Source organism: Cupressus sempervirens, chromosome 3 (assembly GCF_028749045.1).
Source record: "Cupressus sempervirens isolate cs-2001-9-10 chromosome 3, ASM2874904v1, whole genome shotgun sequence".
Lineage (NCBI taxonomy): Eukaryota > Viridiplantae > Streptophyta > Pinopsida > Cupressales > Cupressaceae > Cupressus > Cupressus sempervirens.
Genome location: NC_143120.1, coordinates 673,805,336 through 673,824,106, shown reverse-complemented (window position 1 = coordinate 673,824,106; position 18,771 = coordinate 673,805,336). Strand labels below are relative to the sequence as shown.

The 18,771-nt window shown below is 35.5% G+C and overlaps 1 protein-coding gene and 1 pseudogene across 3 annotated transcripts; one reads left to right on the top strand and one right to left on the bottom strand.

Annotated features, from left to right (window-relative positions):
- Window positions 1-8,124: 8,124 nt before the first annotated feature.
- Window positions 8,125-16,122, bottom strand: LOC149568522 (elongation factor 1-gamma-like). 3 transcript variants are annotated; one of them, XM_089821421.1, is made up of 8 exons: window positions 15,988-16,122; window positions 10,501-10,650; window positions 10,310-10,370; window positions 10,162-10,214; window positions 9,936-10,037; window positions 9,566-9,679; window positions 9,181-9,466; window positions 8,125-8,938 (listed from the first exon to the last, which is right to left on the bottom strand). In XM_089821421.1, exons 1-8 carry the CDS (start codon window positions 15,994-15,996, stop codon window positions 8,559-8,561), a joined length of 1,155 nt encoding a protein of 384 aa, XP_089677547.1. In that variant the 5' UTR covers window positions 15,997-16,122; the 3' UTR covers window positions 8,125-8,558. The 3 variants fall into 3 exon arrangements, with proteins under 3 accessions (XP_089677547.1, XP_089677546.1, XP_089677545.1); XM_089821420.1 differs by having other exon boundaries at window positions 9,181-9,679; XM_089821419.1 differs by lacking the exon at window positions 15,988-16,122 and having other exon boundaries at window positions 9,181-9,679; window positions 10,501-10,677.
- Window positions 16,123-17,645: 1,523 nt separating this feature from the next.
- Window positions 17,646-18,391, top strand: LOC149568521 (uncharacterized; annotated as a pseudogene).
- The last annotated feature ends 380 nt before the right edge of the window (window positions 18,392-18,771 follow it).

Here is an 18,771-nt window from a genome sequence, read left to right as displayed (position 1 = left end):
GATTCAAACTTACAACTAAGTAAGCACTTCATTAGGAGATTTACAAAGGCATGTTAGGACCACTATATTAAGAGATTTACCCTGAAACACGTTGCTAGAATTTATCAGTACTTGATCCTTCAGTTTGCAGTTCAAATGTTGATGACGGATCTCCTCTTTCTAGTCTCTCATTTGATCTCCAATCTAATATATATCTATTTTTCCCTTCACTACTCGGTTACTCTGTTTGATTCTCCTTCAAACTTTTCTACAAGCATCCAAACACACATACACTCTCACATACAGGAAAATAAGGTTTCGATCCTCCTTTTATAACCAACTAGAGAAGGTTCTAGATCAAGATCAATGACCTTGATTTCTCCCTTTTGTCACTTAAAGCTTCAATTTTTCTAATTGGTTAAACACCTTGCATAGGGATTAATGATCCAGAACTAAAAAAATAATCATCTCTTTAAATTACTCCTTGACCATTAAAACATGCATTAAGTTAGCCAAAAATAGTTTACCTTAGTGTTTGTGCAATTCCAAACAAATATATCAATACTAGTTTGTCTACCACATGAACACTCTAATGCTCAATCATAATTAGTCTTCATGTTGTCCCTCGGCTTATATATGCTTGGCACTTTCCATATGACTCAACATAAACTAACTCTATATAGCTCAACTTAAATTGTATTCCTTCTCACTTAGTATATACAAGAGCACTCAACGAACATAGACTTTCTCAACAATAATAATTGCTCGACTTTAACTAAAATATGAACAAGTCTAATATACAGAGCTTGCCCTTAATAGGATGGCTCGGTCATAGTGATGGCCAACCAACTTTTCCATATGAATGACTAATTATTTGACAATAATAGACAACACACCTTAGGGATCAACATGAAGTGCAGCAAGGTATGATTCATCAAAGGAGGAGTGGCTAAATAGTGAGATAAAGACTTGTAGTAACATATGCGACAACATTATATAGAGAACCATATTTTAGTGTATAAGACTAGTTTGGACATAAAACAAGATGTTTGACCTTGTTTTAGATAAAGCTTTTAGTCTTAGATGTGACTATTGAGGACTAGAGATAAACCAAGTAGCTTCTAGAAAATGACCAAATTAGATGTGAGACCCAACTGATGAGAATATGAAAACTATTTTGAGAAAGTTTCAATACAAACTCATGCAAGGAAATCTTTTCCAAGGTGAGAAATTGTTACTCTCATGTGAGTGGATTCTAATCTCAAACAATATTTTGCATCAATTTAATAGTTTGCCAGTAATTTTAACATTATTTGAGAAAAGACTCACGTGACAATAGATTAGTGTCTAGACAACAATTAGGAAGTTACCGTACAACTAAAGGCGAACAACAGATCCAAAATTTCTAGTATATGCAAGATTTTTCCATAGAGCAAGTGAGATAAGACCTAAATTCCTTAGTTTTGGATCATTTGACAGATTTCAAAGGCAAATCTTGGGAGTGTAAAAATGCTAAGATGACTCTTAGAGGTGTCTAGACTAGTTTTGATAGCAATTCTTCCTAGATTTTGATAACTATTATAATGTCCCAAGTAGATTACGGTAGCATAAGGATGCAAAAATGAATCTCAAGTATGTTGAATCTAGGTATGGTAGTTGACCTTCCTAGAATTGACAATTTTGACAAGGTAACAACATGATATTGAATCTCAAGTATGAAAATACTAGGTTTATCAATAGAATGGTGTCAAAAATAGTAGTCAACAAGAAATATTGGGTTTACCAATAGAATGGTGTCAAAAATAGTAGACAACAAGAAATTCTGCAAGAGAAAAAGCAATCTCATGGTATGTATATTATGGGGAGTCTGGCTTAATGAATAAGACATGGCATTTTTACATTCAAGAATGTTTACATGAGTATACAACAATGAATACACTTCAAGCACAGAGCTACCTTAAGGAAAATTTGGTAGAGAAAGAAAAATCCTCATCTAACAACTTGAATGTATATGTACACCTCACACAGTCATGTCACCCCCTAGAGGGTGCCCACGTCTCTGATATTTTTAAGGACTTAGTAGTATAAGTTAAAATGTTGCCCTTGAAGCAAGGGCATGTGTCATATGCCATCTTTGTCCAAGTGTATACCTATGGTGAGGATATAAAGGAGAGATTCTTCCTCCTCCCTACCCAAAGATTATGAAACTTTCATAGATGAATTGGGTAAGCTTCTATTCTTAAAGTTCTTAATATGGATTCTATTTCCAACTACCAATTCTTCTTCTCATCAATTTGGCCAACTATTGTAATCGGATTCTTCCTCGGGGGCCCTCAGGCACTAAAATAAAAGGTGGATTCATATAGCCTCCAATAAGATATTGGTATATTTGGTTGTATTTCTATGAGTACAAGGATGGTGGTGGCCTTGCAACCAAGATTACAGCTCAAGGGCCCTACACATTCACTACAATAAAATAGAACAAGATAGCTTGGTATTATGTTCCCAAATTATTCTTAATTATAGTGGGTTGGATTAGCCAGGTCCACTTGTTGCCACTTAGGTCATTCACATGATATTGTTTTAATCAAAGATAGGCCCTCTAAAAGAGACTTAGAAGACTTAGGGAAAAAATTAGGATTGGACCGAGAAGGCCAAGAGAATACTCTCATATCCTTACACTCCACTAAAATACCAAACAGATCTAGTAGTTTGTGAATTAAACCTCCTTATGAGTACTCCCAATTTTGGGTTTTTGGGTTTTTTATTGGACCAAGAAAGCCAAGAGAATAATCCCCCTAACTTTTGAATTGAACATACTTACAAGGTATTAAGATTCCTAGAAATAAAAATTGGTTAGAATACATAATATTTGCTTGAAATTTTCCAAGGCAACCTGCAAAACAATTCATCGATAGTCTTTGTATGAGTGTCTTTGACAATACGTCTTACAAAAAAAATGTGTAGGTTGTTTCAAAATCATATCAACACAATGAATACTCTAGGATTACTATTAGTAATAATCAATTCATAAATCACAAACCCTAAAAAATTGGTTTCTATTTATGAAATGACAGAAAAAATAATATCAAATGGTGCATAAGAGATCACAATTACCATGCAAGAAACAACACTCTCATATTATACACCAGACAATAATTCATGTAGCCCTAGGTTTTGTCTGAGTTAGGATTGTACACCACGCGAGAACTCTCCAGTATTAGATTGTCGTATGAACCCAAAATATCCGTCACACAAGATTTCTCAAAAATCAAATTGGAAAAGACAAAACTATTTTTAAAAATGCAAAAATTATGCTTAAAATCTAATTTTCATCCCATTGTGGGTGCCAAAAATGTGTGTGTTACATCCATGGTTAGTAAAATCATATACTAAAATTGTATGCAAAATACTATTGAAAAGTGACCTACCGCCTTCTAGTCAAAAGGAGTATGGAGCTCTCAGACTTTGAAGCTTTTTTAGTGACTAGACACTATAAATGATGATCTCATGTTGTGGTCCCACAACACATGCCCCATTTTGAGTCATAAAATGGAGACTCCCTAATTTAAAAATCCTCTTAAAGCACCTAGTTAGGTGCCTCGATCATCTAGGACCCTCCTCTATATCAGGGCCAGTCCCTGGTCTTAACTCAGGTAGTATCGAGCAGTTCTGAGTCTCGTCAGAAATCATTTTTTTCAAGTGCAGAAGTGTGCATCCGCACTCACTTCCTTTAGAGGATATGCACATGCACACCCTCGAAGAGGTGCACACTAAGGCCACCCATGGCCTATATAAACCCCTCGCCCCTTCTTCATTTTTCACTTTTGATCTTTTCATCCAATCTTTGCTACACCTTCACACCCTTGCCTCCTCTGATAGTTTGTAACTCTAAAAGACCTTCTACCTTTTCTAGGTAACAAATCAACTATTGGTATGCACACAGCTGAATATATGTGCTTGTGTGGACATAAACTAATCAAAGTCCCCCTAAAAAGACAACTTAACACTTCATGAGCACAGTTGCGCACATGTGCATTGCGCACATTATTTTGAAGAGGCTATATTAAGCGCATATGTGCACCTTGCACACCTGCGCTAGGTGTGCATTTTAGACACTTAAGAGGGGGCTTTTTATTAGTTTTCTTTGTTTTGGGTCTTTTTTTTCGTTAGTCTGGATCCCATCTAAGTGTCATCATGGTTTTTCGACATCAAGATACAGACAATGCTTCCTTTTGTGTGGATACAATAGTGTAATCATCATCCTCCATGGTGACAAAGATAGCACCGAACCTCGCAGCTTTCAAATACCAGGGAGCACCGAAGAAGTCTCGATTGCAAAACAAACACATTGAGATCCAAGACACTAAACTAGGATGCATTGACCGGAACATCTACCTCACCTTATGCAAAAAAATTATGGTATCGGCTCTATTCTAAAGTGGGTTAGTGAATGTTGCTTCTCATCCAACATCAGTTCAATCATCTGAGTTGATCATGACATTGGCCCAGCACTATGTACATGAGGAGAAGGTTGTCAAGAGTCTAACTAGAGAGAGAGTTTTGGATCTGAGACCATGAAACGTTGAAAAGGTCTTCCACCTTCCATGGGAAGATCAATACCTTTAGATCACTTCTAAGGGTGTAGACAGATGGTATAGGGAGAATGAAATAGAGGCTAAAGAGTTGGTACGATCTTAGTACCTAATTGACAGGACACCCTTGAGGAGAAGAGTTGGCAAGGTTGATATGACATGTGGACATATGATTGATGATATCAGCTACTTGGTAGTTCTCTTGAGTAGATCCAAGGGCCTTCCCGCAACTACTTGAAAACATGGATGGTACAATTTATAGAAACCATCGGGATAGAAAAGATGCCTATTCACTGGGCTACAATCCTGAGTGATAACTTGGATGAGCAGCTGATTTTGGTAAAGAACGAGCCCCACTTCTACATGAATTCATATATCCTATATATGTTGGTAGCAAGAACTTCATATTACCCATAAAAAGGGAAGCATGCAAGATGCAAATGCTTGGCCTTATGTCGTTTACCACAGGTGGTAAAGAAGAAGCTCCCACTGCGAATTATGGATAGGGTGGTCAATGATGGTTTCATATTTTCCATCATTAAGTTCATTGAAGGGGATTATGCAAAGAGGATGTCAATCGAAGTTGCAGCACATATAACACAAGTTGGTGCTTACTCTCTTGTGCCCAAAGAAACTCCTACGATATCCATCAGATAAGATGATATTATTGGAGATAGCTCCACAACTTGCTTCTACATATGACAGAGTGAGGAAACAACACAAGAAGATGTAGGTATGGCCAATCACCATTGGAGCCTTCAAGGTAAAGCAAAAGCAAGATATTGCTACATTCGATTCAAAATGGACCAATATCGTCTCCAAGATTATCAAGGACCTCACCCATATTTTGACAACATCGAGATGGTGCAACATTTGGTCAGGAAGAAATTTGTACCTAAAGAAGCCCCAAAAGACCACTAGATGAACACAATAGATGACGATGATGTCCTCATTAGGGACTATTGTGGGATGAGTCTACGTCTCACAAAAAAAGTGTTGAACTTGGAGATTCTCCTCAAGGCTTGGGACAAGGATGCCCCTAAGATCTTGGATCTTTTGTATAAGAGAGACAAGATCTATGAAATACCCATTATGAATGTAGATACTCGGCACGAGGAGAACAATGATATTAATTACCATGGTCCACATGTGGTGGAATTGACAAGGTAATGGATCAGGAAACCTTTCTAGATGGATCAAATTCCCCAAGCCCTACCTCTTCAAGCTACAACTTGACCTAATAGAGGAAAAGGAATGAAGGCCACTATACCAACCTACTTGCCAAATCACCAATGAGGCCAAAGATGGTGCGAGAGGAAAAGGTAAGGGTAAGAAGAGAAAAGGATCCCCAAGGGTAAGAGAACAAGAGACCAAGGCTCAAGCAGAACCGGTTGTTGAGGAAGAAGAAGCTCAACAAGAGCTTGAACAAGTGCACCCAAACAAGGAAGTTCTTCCATAGCATCGAGCCTTAGCAGAAGAATCCTCCCTATTAGTCCCCAAATGAGCTTGACAAAGACAACAATGGTAGGTGTGAAGAGGAGATTAAAGAAGAGTACTACCCACCACATATGCCAGAAACCATCTCTAAGATGGAAGACGGGGAGGAAGGGGAACAAACTGAGTTTGGACTTTTAAATAAAAGGACTCACTCAGCTACTATGGCTGAAGAAGAGAGGAGAAGAAGCTCAACTCAAACACAGTCTTCTATCCCTAGGGAGCCCGTCTAGGTTGATATCTCCGAAGATGAGCAACAAAAATGGATTTCAGAAATGGAGGGAGAGATGTCAAACATTTTTGACCTCTCAGATTTTGATCTCATGCTTGTAGGGACAGATTGGGAGGAGAGAAAATATGGTACACCCCTAGGAACGAGCCACTGGGGGGAAATTGGAATCAACTACAACCACAGGGATCTCTTGGCGTTCCTCCTCCACCAACATAGGAAGCGCCTGAAGTAATGGATCAAGATTGAAAAAAAAGGGAAAAATATATTGAAAACACAAACTTGAAATTTCAAAATCGCTAATTTGCAAGGCAAAACCTCAAACACTTGACTTTTCAAACACGGATTTTTAAAGGGTGGCTGGCTGCGTTTAATTGTTTTTGGCCTCAGTAGTTCTTTATCTAATACAGAACTGGTTTGCATAGAAATCTTTGAAAAAGGATTTTTTTTTTTAAATGCACTGTTGCTTTTCTCTCTCTTAACAAAATGAGGAAAGTGCTGCTAAGTAGAATCAGAGTCTATTATATCTTCAATTTCCACTACAGAGAAAAACACTTATTTTGTTCAAATAGTAATAATCTTTCAGCGTGTCAAATAACTATGATTATTCTAGTCTCCCTACGGAATCTAATGCCAATGATACGCTAATGTCAATTGTCAAGATGTTTCCTCTACCTTGAAATTCAAATAATTATGACTCTTCTTCTTTACCTGTTATCTGTTAGTAGTGATCATGTGATCTTAAGAGGTAGAAGAGCACACTAATTTGGATGCTTACATTCTTCTAATCTATTTATATTATGTAAATATATGATTGTGATTTTTACAGACTCATATGACATATGGCTGATTTTATTATGCTAGTAGCGAAAAACGAATATCTATTATGCACTTACTATATGTAAGAACTGCTTTCTCACCAACGTGTGCCACAAAAGCATTTATAAAAGACACAAGTCCATCAAACATATCGACTAGTAAATTCCATGTGGACAAGAAGTAAGGGAGCCTGCAACAGTGTAACGCACTAATAATACATGAACATGGAACAGTACATCAAAATCAATAGCAGCTTCAACAAGCTTGTCAAAAACAACCACATCCAAACAGATATTTCAACAAAACTGTCGAAATACATCAATAACAAAAACTTATGGACAGTGGTCTGAATTTCAATTTTCCAGAGACTACAAATATATTTATATTTATTCTATTTTATTTATTGAGGACCAGCTCAAAGCTAGCCCCAAAAAAGATTGTCTTGCCGAGATTTTCTTCAGATTCCAATTTAGTAAGGATTAGCTATCATCAATTCCTTAAATGATTAGAGTAAACTCTGACTTTTTCACAATTCAGTGCAAGAATCACATCTTTTCTAATGAAAGAAGTGTGCATGCAGTCATAAAAATCACGGGTAGATTTATGTTTACCAGATTCAACGAGAGTTTTCTCTTGCTTAATTAGGCATATCAAAAGATTAAAATAATATTCTGGATTAATTAATACAAGAAAGACAAGCCAATACCATCAAAATCCAACAATCAAAAATATCTTGCCCCATTAAGCTCTGGAGCATACCACAAGACCTATGAATAATGGATATATAAAAGAGTCTTCTGCGCTCAGAATCCAACTAACAATAGTAATATCCTCATTTTATTAATAAAAATTATCATCAATATTAAACTTTAACATCCTAATGATTTGAAATATAAACAAACTTTTTTGAGACAACAGCAAAGTAACTAAGATAACTCAATCAGTCACTTATTGCACAAGAAATGTAACCCATTACTTATAGAAAGGGCAACAATTCCAATAACTCCCTTTTTAAATAATTTCACTATTTAAATAGCAGCTGATGTAGGGGTGAAAAAAACATTAAATCCCATAGAGAGAACATGTCTGATACTCCACACAAATAATATAATGTACTAGACATATACCTCGCTTCTCAGAAAGGCAAATTTCACTAAGAAATAGCCTCTGAAAGTTCTCAATATTTAAGCAAGTAGGTGAAGTAGACACAAAAGTGGTATATACAGTAAAGCAAGATCATAACTGGTATTCAAGAGAATAGATCACTTGAAACATTTGGCAAGTAGCTGAAGTAGACACAAAAGTGGTATATACAGTAAAGCAAGATCATAACTGGTATTCAAGAGAATAGATCACTTGAAACATTTGGCAAGTAGCTGAAGTAGACACAAAAGTGGTATATACAGTAAAGCAAGATCATAACTGGTATTCAAGAGAATAGATCACTTGAAACATTTGGCATCTAACAGAGGCTCGCCTTCAAAGGGCTCTTGATCTTCGATCATAGCATTAACGCGTTCTTTCTGAGCTTCGTCATTAATATCCACTTTGGTCCAGTTGTACAACTCCATATCATAGCACTCATCCATAACAAATTTTGGAATCTCCTGGCCACGGAAGAGCCACAGTCCCTTCACCTTATATGGGGAATCTTGGCCAATGATAAGCATCTTACCGAATGCATACTTGCGTGCAAGATCCATGCGTTGCAAGAATCCTGTAACTTTGTTCAATGTAACAAATGAAACAGTATTCTCATCATTGTATTTGTATTCACAAAACCACAGGGAGTATCCTTCTGGATCATACATATCCCAGAAACCTGCAGAGTTGGTATTAACAAGTGAGATGAAATAGCAAGCATTATTCAACAAACACCCACTCTCTAGACCTAAATCAACTAAATAAGAAAATTAAGGGAATAGAACGGGTGAAAAAATTAATATTGCATAAAAACTAATAAGACACAAACAAATGCAATTTGTTTAATCATGTATGCATATCCATAAATGGCATCACATTTGACATATATTAACCAAATAAGATGCATAACTAATAACCAACCTTTAATAGCAATCTCACGAAAGTTGGTTTTCGTGTTTGAATAAAGTCTCTTCCACTCATCAAGAATCATTTTACTGGGTGGCAAAAGATCGAGGAGGTTTTTGGGTTTTGGCTTAGGTGCCTCCTCCTCACAGTCTTCAACCTTGGGCTTTGCAGGTTCTTTTTTGGGCTCTTCCTTAGGCTTTGGCTTTTGCTCTTTAGCTTGAACGGCCTTTTTCTGAGCTTGCACAACTGGAGGAACAGCATCTACCTGCTTAACCTCGCCCAAAATCCTCCTGAAATTTGGCTGATTGACCATGGTCCAAAAGTACCTTTCAACATGAGGAAATTCTTTTGTAAAATCTTTGGTTAGACAACAAGTAAAACCCAGATACAAGTTGCAAACCATAATAATTTCTGCCAAGGTTATGCAATGACCAACAAGGAAGGTGTTAGCAGAAAGATGAGTGTTCAAAGCACCTAGACCTCGTTTGAGACCAGCAATTGTAGCTTCTTCTGCCTGTAACCACACAAAATCAAAATTTGAAGGACAACTCTAAATGCCTAGAGAAACTTATATGGTTTATTTTACAAATTAAAGCATAGCTACTAGTGTTCAAAAAGATCTAATAATTTATAACATTCGATTTTTATTTTTATTTTTTGAAATATTCTATAGGAACTCAAAAATCCTAACCAAACTGCCAAATCCAGCAGCTCTACAAAAAGAAAGACCTGGATAGGCTTAGTAATTATGCTTCGAGAGCAAAACTAACCAGAGGATGATAAACTCCAAATCCAATTCGAGGATAATACCATCGCAAGATATTAATGTCAATCTCCAAGGAAGAAAAATCAATCCACTGCTCAATATGGGCCTGAAGTAACCAAGTGCATTAAATACTGAGTTCTTATAATCATACAAGTTGTGAACTATAGGAAAGAGTGTTTAGCATGAGAATAAGCATTCTGGTTTTTTAAAATAAAATAAAGAGTACTTACATAATCAATTAGGGAAGACCCAAAGAGAGTGTTATTCCCCTTCAGTCGTGCAACTGAAAAAATATTAAAAGACTCAGCCACATTCATTATATAAAATATGACTTAGTAGAATACAACAGGCCATTAGATGAATGAGAATCATTCTCACCATAACGTGCAATGGCATTACTCTCAAAAATTGGCCCATCGGGTGTCACCAACACTGGAACCTGTAAGACCAAATCCAATATCATGGTTATCATGACAAATGTGAAAAGAAGATTTTTTTTTAAAAAGCAATAAAAAGACATTCAAATTAACTTTACAAGTAACCAGAGATTAGGTCTTAATGTGTTGTACCTTGCCAATAGGATTCATCTCAAGAAATTCTGGCGTTTTGTTTGTTACACCCATTTGAAAGTCAGGAATTCGGTTAATTTTTACATTGACATATTCTGCAGCAATGAATGCCTTTGCTGGACTTTTATGGCCTTCCACTGAATATAGAGTCTGCCCAGACATGATTAATGAAAAAGTGGTTTGAAAAGAATATCCAGTTGTTAACTTGTTAAAGAAGAACTACACTGAAAGATATCAGTAGCCAAGGATGCAGTTTCTTGGATCGGAAGCTAATCAGGTGCATACAAAAAGGTGCCATGTAATTGTACTAGAAAACTAGTACAACAAATAAATAATAAATGCGATGTGAGAGTCCAACAGCAATATTATAATTTACATTTCCAGCCGAAAAATAATATCTCAACTTATAATAACAAACAAGTGACATGATATTAGAAGGAAACACCACAGTAAATCCAAGAAGATAACAAAACATGTTTTCTTTTTACTTCTGCAACTCCATTAGAACAATATCATTAATAGACGCATTAATATCAAACAAAAACAAAAATAGACACATTAATATCAAACTATGACATACTCTCCCAGCATAACCATACCAGGTTATACCAAGCTGTTGATACGATTTTTAACTTTGAAAATTTCCAATCATATTATTGAGACTATATTTAGAACAATATCATTAATAGACGCATTAATATCAAACAAAAACAAAAATAGACACATTAATATCAAACTATGACATACTCTCCCAGCATAACCATACCAGGTTATACCAAGCTGTTGATACGATAACTTTGAAAATTTCCAATCATATTATTGAGATTATATTTACCTTGTACACAATCATTTTGACATGATTATCTTACAAGCACAACTGTGGAGCATAATCATCAACAACCTTTGGACTGTATGGAGGTAATTGAACAAAGTAAGCCCAAAAGTGAGAGAGATTAATCTCAAAAAGTTTGTGGGCTCATGCGTGTAACATGCTTAGTTTTACTTACTCCTGATTAAATTTCATCATACAAATCACTCATGTTTCGATGAAACTTGTGAACGCGATTGAGAATGGAAAGGTCATTATAGAAACAAATAAGCAAGATCATTTATAAATATTTTCAGCAAATTGAAGAGCACTCCCAACAAACAATGAAACAAAATGATCACCCTGTCTTCTTGGTTTGCTGATAAGCAGCACACACAGTTGCATAATAATATGGGTGTATGGGTACAAGGGAATGGTGCCACTCAGATTTGGATAAATAACTGACTGCTAAAATATGACTATATCACATGAATTTCAATCAAATAACAGGAACAAGAATGTAGACCATATTGATATTCCTATTACAAAGGGTCCTAGTAACTATAGACTAGCAACATACAACAGTTGAAACTTGGTAAGGCATATGAAATGATATTTAGTCTAGTCTTGTTTTGATCAAACATAATGAGCACATTAAGGGGGACAGTGGCGAGTTCATCAACTCAAAAGTGTTTTTTTGGGGAAGTTTAAGGTGTGCCAAGCATCCTTGTCACTTTTGAGATTAAATTTTATTGCATCTATGTACGTACCATTAAAACTCTTTCTTGTCATTTTAATTGAGTAAATTGTTTATATAATTGAGTCGCACCATCATGGAAATATAAAAATTGATAGCTATTTATTTTCAGTTTTAATATCTTATCTTTTGATGTAAATTCAAATTTGAAAATTTGTAGTGACACTGTCTTGAGAATTTGCAAGTCACTGTACGTCTTATAGCTTTAGCCGTAACTCCAGATAGTTGGAATCACATAGCTACTGCTATTATTAATGGTTCTAACGAATCAAATGACCCTTTCAACACTCCCAACAAAGTGAAGCATTATGATTTTTTTATTTTCACTCTGTATTACATAGATTTATCATTAACAATTTGTCTTTTCAGCATACTAGCTTGAACAGATATTAACCATCCTAACTTGTCATGTCATACTATTTGTACTCACATTTATTTATTTTATTTATAGTGTATTTACATATATATCTAGAGAGAGACCTTAATGGCAAAACCACCACAAAACGACAAACGCAAACCGTGTACCCTACCCAAACAGTTAAACCGATAACATAAAAAGTTGCATGCATACACCCTATTCCTCAAATAATAAGTAAGGCATCCCTACAAAATAACCAAGAAAATATATCTTACAATTAACAAGAAAAACCCCTTGTACATGAGGCTTACAAATAATTCATTAATTGCACAATTTCTGTCATATTAAATTAATCAAACAGAACCTCAACATTACAGCATATCCGTTGGCCAACAAATGTACATATTACGATCCTCAGCAAACATAACAAGTGGATCTGAGACCCTCGGGGAACTAAGATACAAACAATCAAGTTCCAAGATCATAAAAGACATGGGGTTTGATAGAATCTTAAGATGAAGAGAAATTAAATAATTCTAATAAGAAGGGATGACTACTAGAAAGATCAGCTGGGAAACCTGCGCAAACCTTGTAAAAAGCTTCATATCTCAGAACACTGCCAAATTTCAAAGTTCAGTCTTTCCATAAAAGATGGGGCAAAAGAAGAGAGAGAACCAGGGCTGACTGAAAACAAGTGAGGATAGAGTATGTGTGGATTTTTAAGGCAAGAGACAAGACCGCACAAAGATTAGAAACAAAAAGAACGTGCATAGACAGGAAGCAAAAGCAAAGACATGCATGGGCTAGAGGAAAGAGGAGAAAGAAAATGCACAGATTGAAAGCAGGAAAGGAGAGAGAACATTACCAAGTTGAAAACACAAGACCAAAGCATACAGCAATTGATTCAAGAGTTCAAAAAACCAATCAATAGAAGATCAAAACCACATAACAAAAGAAATCAGCACTAGTAAAGTTCAAAATTTTATTATATCAACGATGTCGTCAAATTTATTGGCTGCATCTGCACTTAAATTGGCTGGATATGACTTTTATCATGTAACTTGTGGCCTTTTGCACAATTTTAATGCACAGTAACACCCCACTAAAGTGGTAAGGGCACAGGAAATCCTCAAGCTGTAACTTTAACCAGTTAGAAACCATTGCATTTTTTGTCTCCACCATGTGAGATAATTAACTTTGGTGTAACCCTCCTTCTAAATATTGAGTGAAAGCAAAGCTAATAGTTTTACTTTTAGGTAGCCTTTTGATCGGCAATAGCTTTGCGCATTGCTGTTTGCACTATTTTGCTGAAAGTAACAGTCTGTTCATTTGACATGGTTGAGCAGTGTAACACAGGGACGCATCCCCCACAAAAACCAGACCGCGCCCAAGACGGGGGGACAGCATCTCGGCATCTTGTGCTGCGCCACCTCTGCCAGAGACGGCAAGACGGCTCTGTGCCCCCTGTGGGTGCGGGGGGATGCACAGGGGGCTCCTAGACATCTCCCACGACAACGAGGTGGGGGGCATTATAAATAAATAATTTTAACTTTTTTTTTTGTTCTATTTTTGTTATTATGAGATGTGGGGCCAATTCCTTCCTCCTCCTTTGTTCACTGATATAAATTTAAAATTATATAATTTGACACTTTCATTTGCTGATGTTAAATGTTCATTGTTTGTCATTTAATCATGAATCATGATGTTCCAGTTCAAAACTTCAATGCAATGTTCAATGTTTAAGTTTTTTACATCTTTATATCTTATATTGTACAATTGTAGTACATCTTTTCATAACTTCAATGCAATGTTCAATGTTTTAATTTTTTTACATCTTTATATCTTATATTGTATAATTGTGTTACATCTTTTCATAACTAAAATTTTAAGTACCATATGTATAGTAATATACACCCATTCTGCCCCTGCCCCCCCTTTCCCGCCACCATCCCCAAATCAAGGCCCCTCTGTCCCCCTGTCTTGGAAACTTGTCCCCTTGTCCCGCTGTCCCCCCTTCCTGCAGGGCAGTGTAACTATGTGGTTGAGTAGAACTCTCATGCAACAGTAACCAGCTAGTGGAATTTCCCAAATAGATAATTCATCAATTTTTCTCAAGTTCCCAAAATGACACGCTTTTGATAATGAACCAAACAACTTTTATTCGTCTAAACGCACAGAAAAAGCCCAAGCCAAATAAAGACATTCTGAGAAGGTTACTTTAAAATCATATGCTGGGTCAATTTTTTTTTTAAATGCCTACCTTTATCCGCCAATTGTAATACACTAGAAAGTTGGGCAAATTAATCTCAAAACTTAAAATACACAATGAAAAATTTAAATAATTTAACTTGGGCATAGTAATGCACATTGCTAAAAAATCACTTTGAATATGAAACAATACCATCAACAATAAGAAATTTAGCGATTTTCAATATGGAGAATAGCTGCAATTGTCATCTTAAATTTTTTAAGTTAAAACATTTCCAACTCTTAAACAGCAATCCTTTCAAGTTGTAGTTCATTCACTCTAAGAATCTAAAGCCTCTGGAGTTTCATTTCTTCGACAGGCCCTAGATAGTAGAAAAAGGGATCAGACCAGGTTCAGGTCACAGGCTTTTTGAAACCAGCCCTAATGAATTTAGAAACCCAATTTGAAGTATAAGGTGGCATCGAGGTTATTTTGAAATATTCAGCTGTGCAGGCAACAGTGAGAACATCCGCAGAGCTTCAGCAGAACAAAGCGGCAACACGGATTATGCGTAGCTATAAGAGGTCAGTGAAAAAAACAGTTTGTTGTGTTATTTCCTGAGTATATATACTTCAAAAAGCTGAAATAAATTACATGCATCTGCCGTTAGGATCTTTTCTGGGTTGCCTTTCTGAGTACTTAAAACTAGTTATATATAGTTAGATATGGGAAAGTTGACCAATGGTTTGTGAAACCCGGTCTTCAATACAAAAATCTCTACAGCAATCGACGAGATCTTCAAGGCTCTATTCTTCTATTATGAAAAATGTATAAATTAAATCAAACTCATTTCGATTTTGTTGTTATAATGTACCCAATGAAGGCTCGATTTTTTATTGTCAATGGGTAAGTTTAATTGATCGGCGTCTCTTCGTCTCTTTCGCGCACAAAAAACCTTAAATCTGATCAAACTAAATAATAAACTCATAGACTTTAATGCATGACACCGTAACAAAAACATCCTACAGTTAAGGCCCGATAGTCTTCGCTGATCGGGCGTCGATTACAGGGCGTCATGGCTACAAATGGTATACCAAAGCAAAATGAGATAATAAAGAAAGCTAAATTAGAAGCATTCAAAGCACTGGGAACACATTTCAAGACAAAAAGAGAGAAGCCAGCATCTTGAATCTTGTATATACGAACAGCAAAACAGTGCCCAAAAGTTCCATGTATAAAAACCCAAACAACAGATTACAGAGATCCAATAAAATCATGTCCAGATGCGAAGGAAACAAAAGGTAGGTTCTTTAAAATTGAAAGAAAAAAGATAAATAGAGGAAAAAAGAAAAGGACAAGAGACTGCTGCAACTTACCAATGTCATTGCTGCAGACTTGAAGCCAAACCTGTGCAAGTAACCGGAGAGAATGTTGTTACAGCAAAATTATTCCGACCTGTTGCTTTCCCGGACCCTTCTAGGGTTTTCTTTTTCTTTCTTTGTACCAAAACTATTAGTTCCTGCCTACGGCTGGATACTAACGCTTTCGTTTAGTCGACTGTATATTTTCAATTGGCCAATAAAATTTAAGCATTTTCCTATCTATTTGTATAGAGTAAAGTTTTAACATTATAACTTATTAAAATTTTATTAAAATAATTAAAATAATAGTATTTATCTGCAATTGTATTGTTTGCCACTAAAAAAGGCAATGAAAAAAAACCTATTTAAAAAATTTAATTCAACGAAAATAAATTGACACGTTTTAGAGGTTAGTTAGTGTTAAACGAATATTAAAATGAAACATGACAGGTCATTAACTGCAGCTTCAACGTGCAGCTTGCATGTTCAAGGCGTACAATAAATGAAAATAAATATGTCAAGATCTCAATGGATTTCTCTTTCATTCTTTTATTTATTTATTATTGAAGACTTCATTCTTTTATCGTGTTTCATAGTCCATTGTTCTGTATATTTTTCATGTATATTTGTCCATTTGACATCAAAATTCTATGGCTATCGATACTGATTCAGATTTTCGCTGTAAAAGCCTTTGCTCTCCTTGTGTAAGTTGAAAAAAATCTTAATGATATAACTTCGAATGCATTTTTTTTGCAGGCCCTTTTTCCCACTAAAGTCGGCATTCAACACATTAATCATCTGGACTTTTTTAATCATTCATTCTTGGGGTGTCTGTAAAGAGATTTTTCTTTGTTGAGGCGGTGAATGCTATCTACTTTTATATTTCATTTGTTTCATTTTTCGAAAGATCTTTAACCTCAATGGATGACTATGGCTTTCTCGACTTAAATTTTTTCCACAGCTATACATTTTCTTCCATTGCCACATTCCACAGGATTTTGGGTACTCTAATTTTCACACACAGGTACGTTAAGATGACCTAGCTAATGAAACCTCCTTAGGATCTGCAGAAGAAAGACGCTTGGGCAAGTAACTATTTTCCTCATATCCTTTTGTCAGTTTTTCTGAGATTTTTTTTGTCAAAATTTTGTTCAATGAAATTTATGCCTTTAGGCGGCAATTAATTGATTTCCTAGATAATTTTGTGTTGCAAATTTTTTTTGAGACTTTTGTAAAGAGAATTTACAAATTTTTCTTTCTAAGAAACAATTTTGTGATGTGAAATATATCCCTCTTTTTTCCTTATGTAAAGAGTGTTGAGTATATGTTTTTTTCCTACTAAATAAGAAAATGTTTAGAGGATGCTCTGTTGTAACACATTTTCTTTTCCTCGGGAAACATTGGGGATTTGGCATGCAAGATAAGCTGCATTGTATGAGTAGTTTCTAAAGTGACGTAATGCCATATATTTAGTTATGTTTGAGCCTTTTAAGCTGTAACTGCTTGAAGTTAAGGGCTAGAATGTTTAGGCTTTCTCTTTAAGAGGAATATCAGCTTCTTTAATTATATCTTTGATGGGAGAATTATTTAGTTTCAAGCTTTAAAAGTTGTACCAATTTTGGGTACGGAAGAATATTCTAGGTTTTAGACATTTCAAAAATCAAGAGGGGAACATGTCTTGGCCATTGTATCGTGTTTTTCCTTTCTTTACACTATTTTCATTGCCGTTTAGTTTTGACTCGATGAAATTTTGGCGAGATCCCAGGTACCAAAGTTTAGTGAGTTGCGTAAATCAAACTCATGTTTACTTCTCACTCTGGCTCATACCTGATCGTCTCCATAGATTATACAAATATTGTGATTTATGTCACCGATCCACAAATGTTGAGCTGCATGGAAATACAACAGAATGACAGCTTTGGCTTGGATTGGATGGCTCCATTTAAGCTTTAAAATGATGTATTTGTGCTCTTCAATTGCAACACCTCTTCCTCACTCTATAACCCTCAAAACTTTGTCTGTGACACCGACAGTGCTTACATTTGCAGGTGAATCTTTACACTTGACCTGGCATCTAGAGCCTCAACATCCCTCAGTTTTACCCTATTACTTCCTGTCTCGTTTACATGTTTGTAATCTCATATATGCTTATGAGATTAACCTTGTCAAGATAGGGTGCAAATCTTATAACATTATTTACAATTTTGAATATGGAATTAGGCTTAAGTGCAATTATAACCTCAATACAAATAATTTCCCCTCTGCTTGTGCCAAATGTGAGAAGAGCAGTGGTACCAGTCCTTATAATTCATTTGTTTGTGTCTGCAAGAATGAGGTTAATACTACCACAAATTGTTACAGTCAAGGTATCATTTCTTTACTATTCGTTTGTTGCTTGATTCTTATAGTAGCTTCTTAGATCACATTCTTTGTACTTTTGATTGTAGGATTCTTGCTCAGAATCTGAAGTATCTGGTCTTTTGTATTGTAATTTCTTTAAGATTTGATGAAATCATAGTTCCTACCTAGGCAACACATGATTTATTGTGTAGAATTATTTGTTTATTAGAATTTGAAAATGATGAGTTTCAAATCGGAGTTGTTAAATAAAAAATCTACAGCAAAATGTGATCCGAAGGGGAGAGCGATTGCTCAGTCTACTATCACTGTAGCTTTCATGCAAATTCTTTTTGTCAAATATTTAATTGAAATCGGGAAAAGGAATCATTTGTTACAAGCTAACATTCATCATTGTACTACTGTGACCTCTGGACCATTTTAATATCCAATTTTGATATG

Coding starts and splice junctions, on each gene's coding strand:
- LOC149568522 (XM_089821419.1), bottom strand. CDS start 10,662: ATGTCTGGGCAGACTCTATATTCAGTGGAAGGCCATAAAAGTCCAGCA. Junction 10,371..10,500: donor AGATGAATCCTATTGGCAAG/GTACAACACATT, acceptor TTGGTCTTACAG/GTTCCAGTGTTGGTGACACC. Junction 10,215..10,309: donor TAATGCCATTGCACGTTATG/GTGAGAATGATT, acceptor ATATTTTTTCAG/TTGCACGACTGAAGGGGAAT.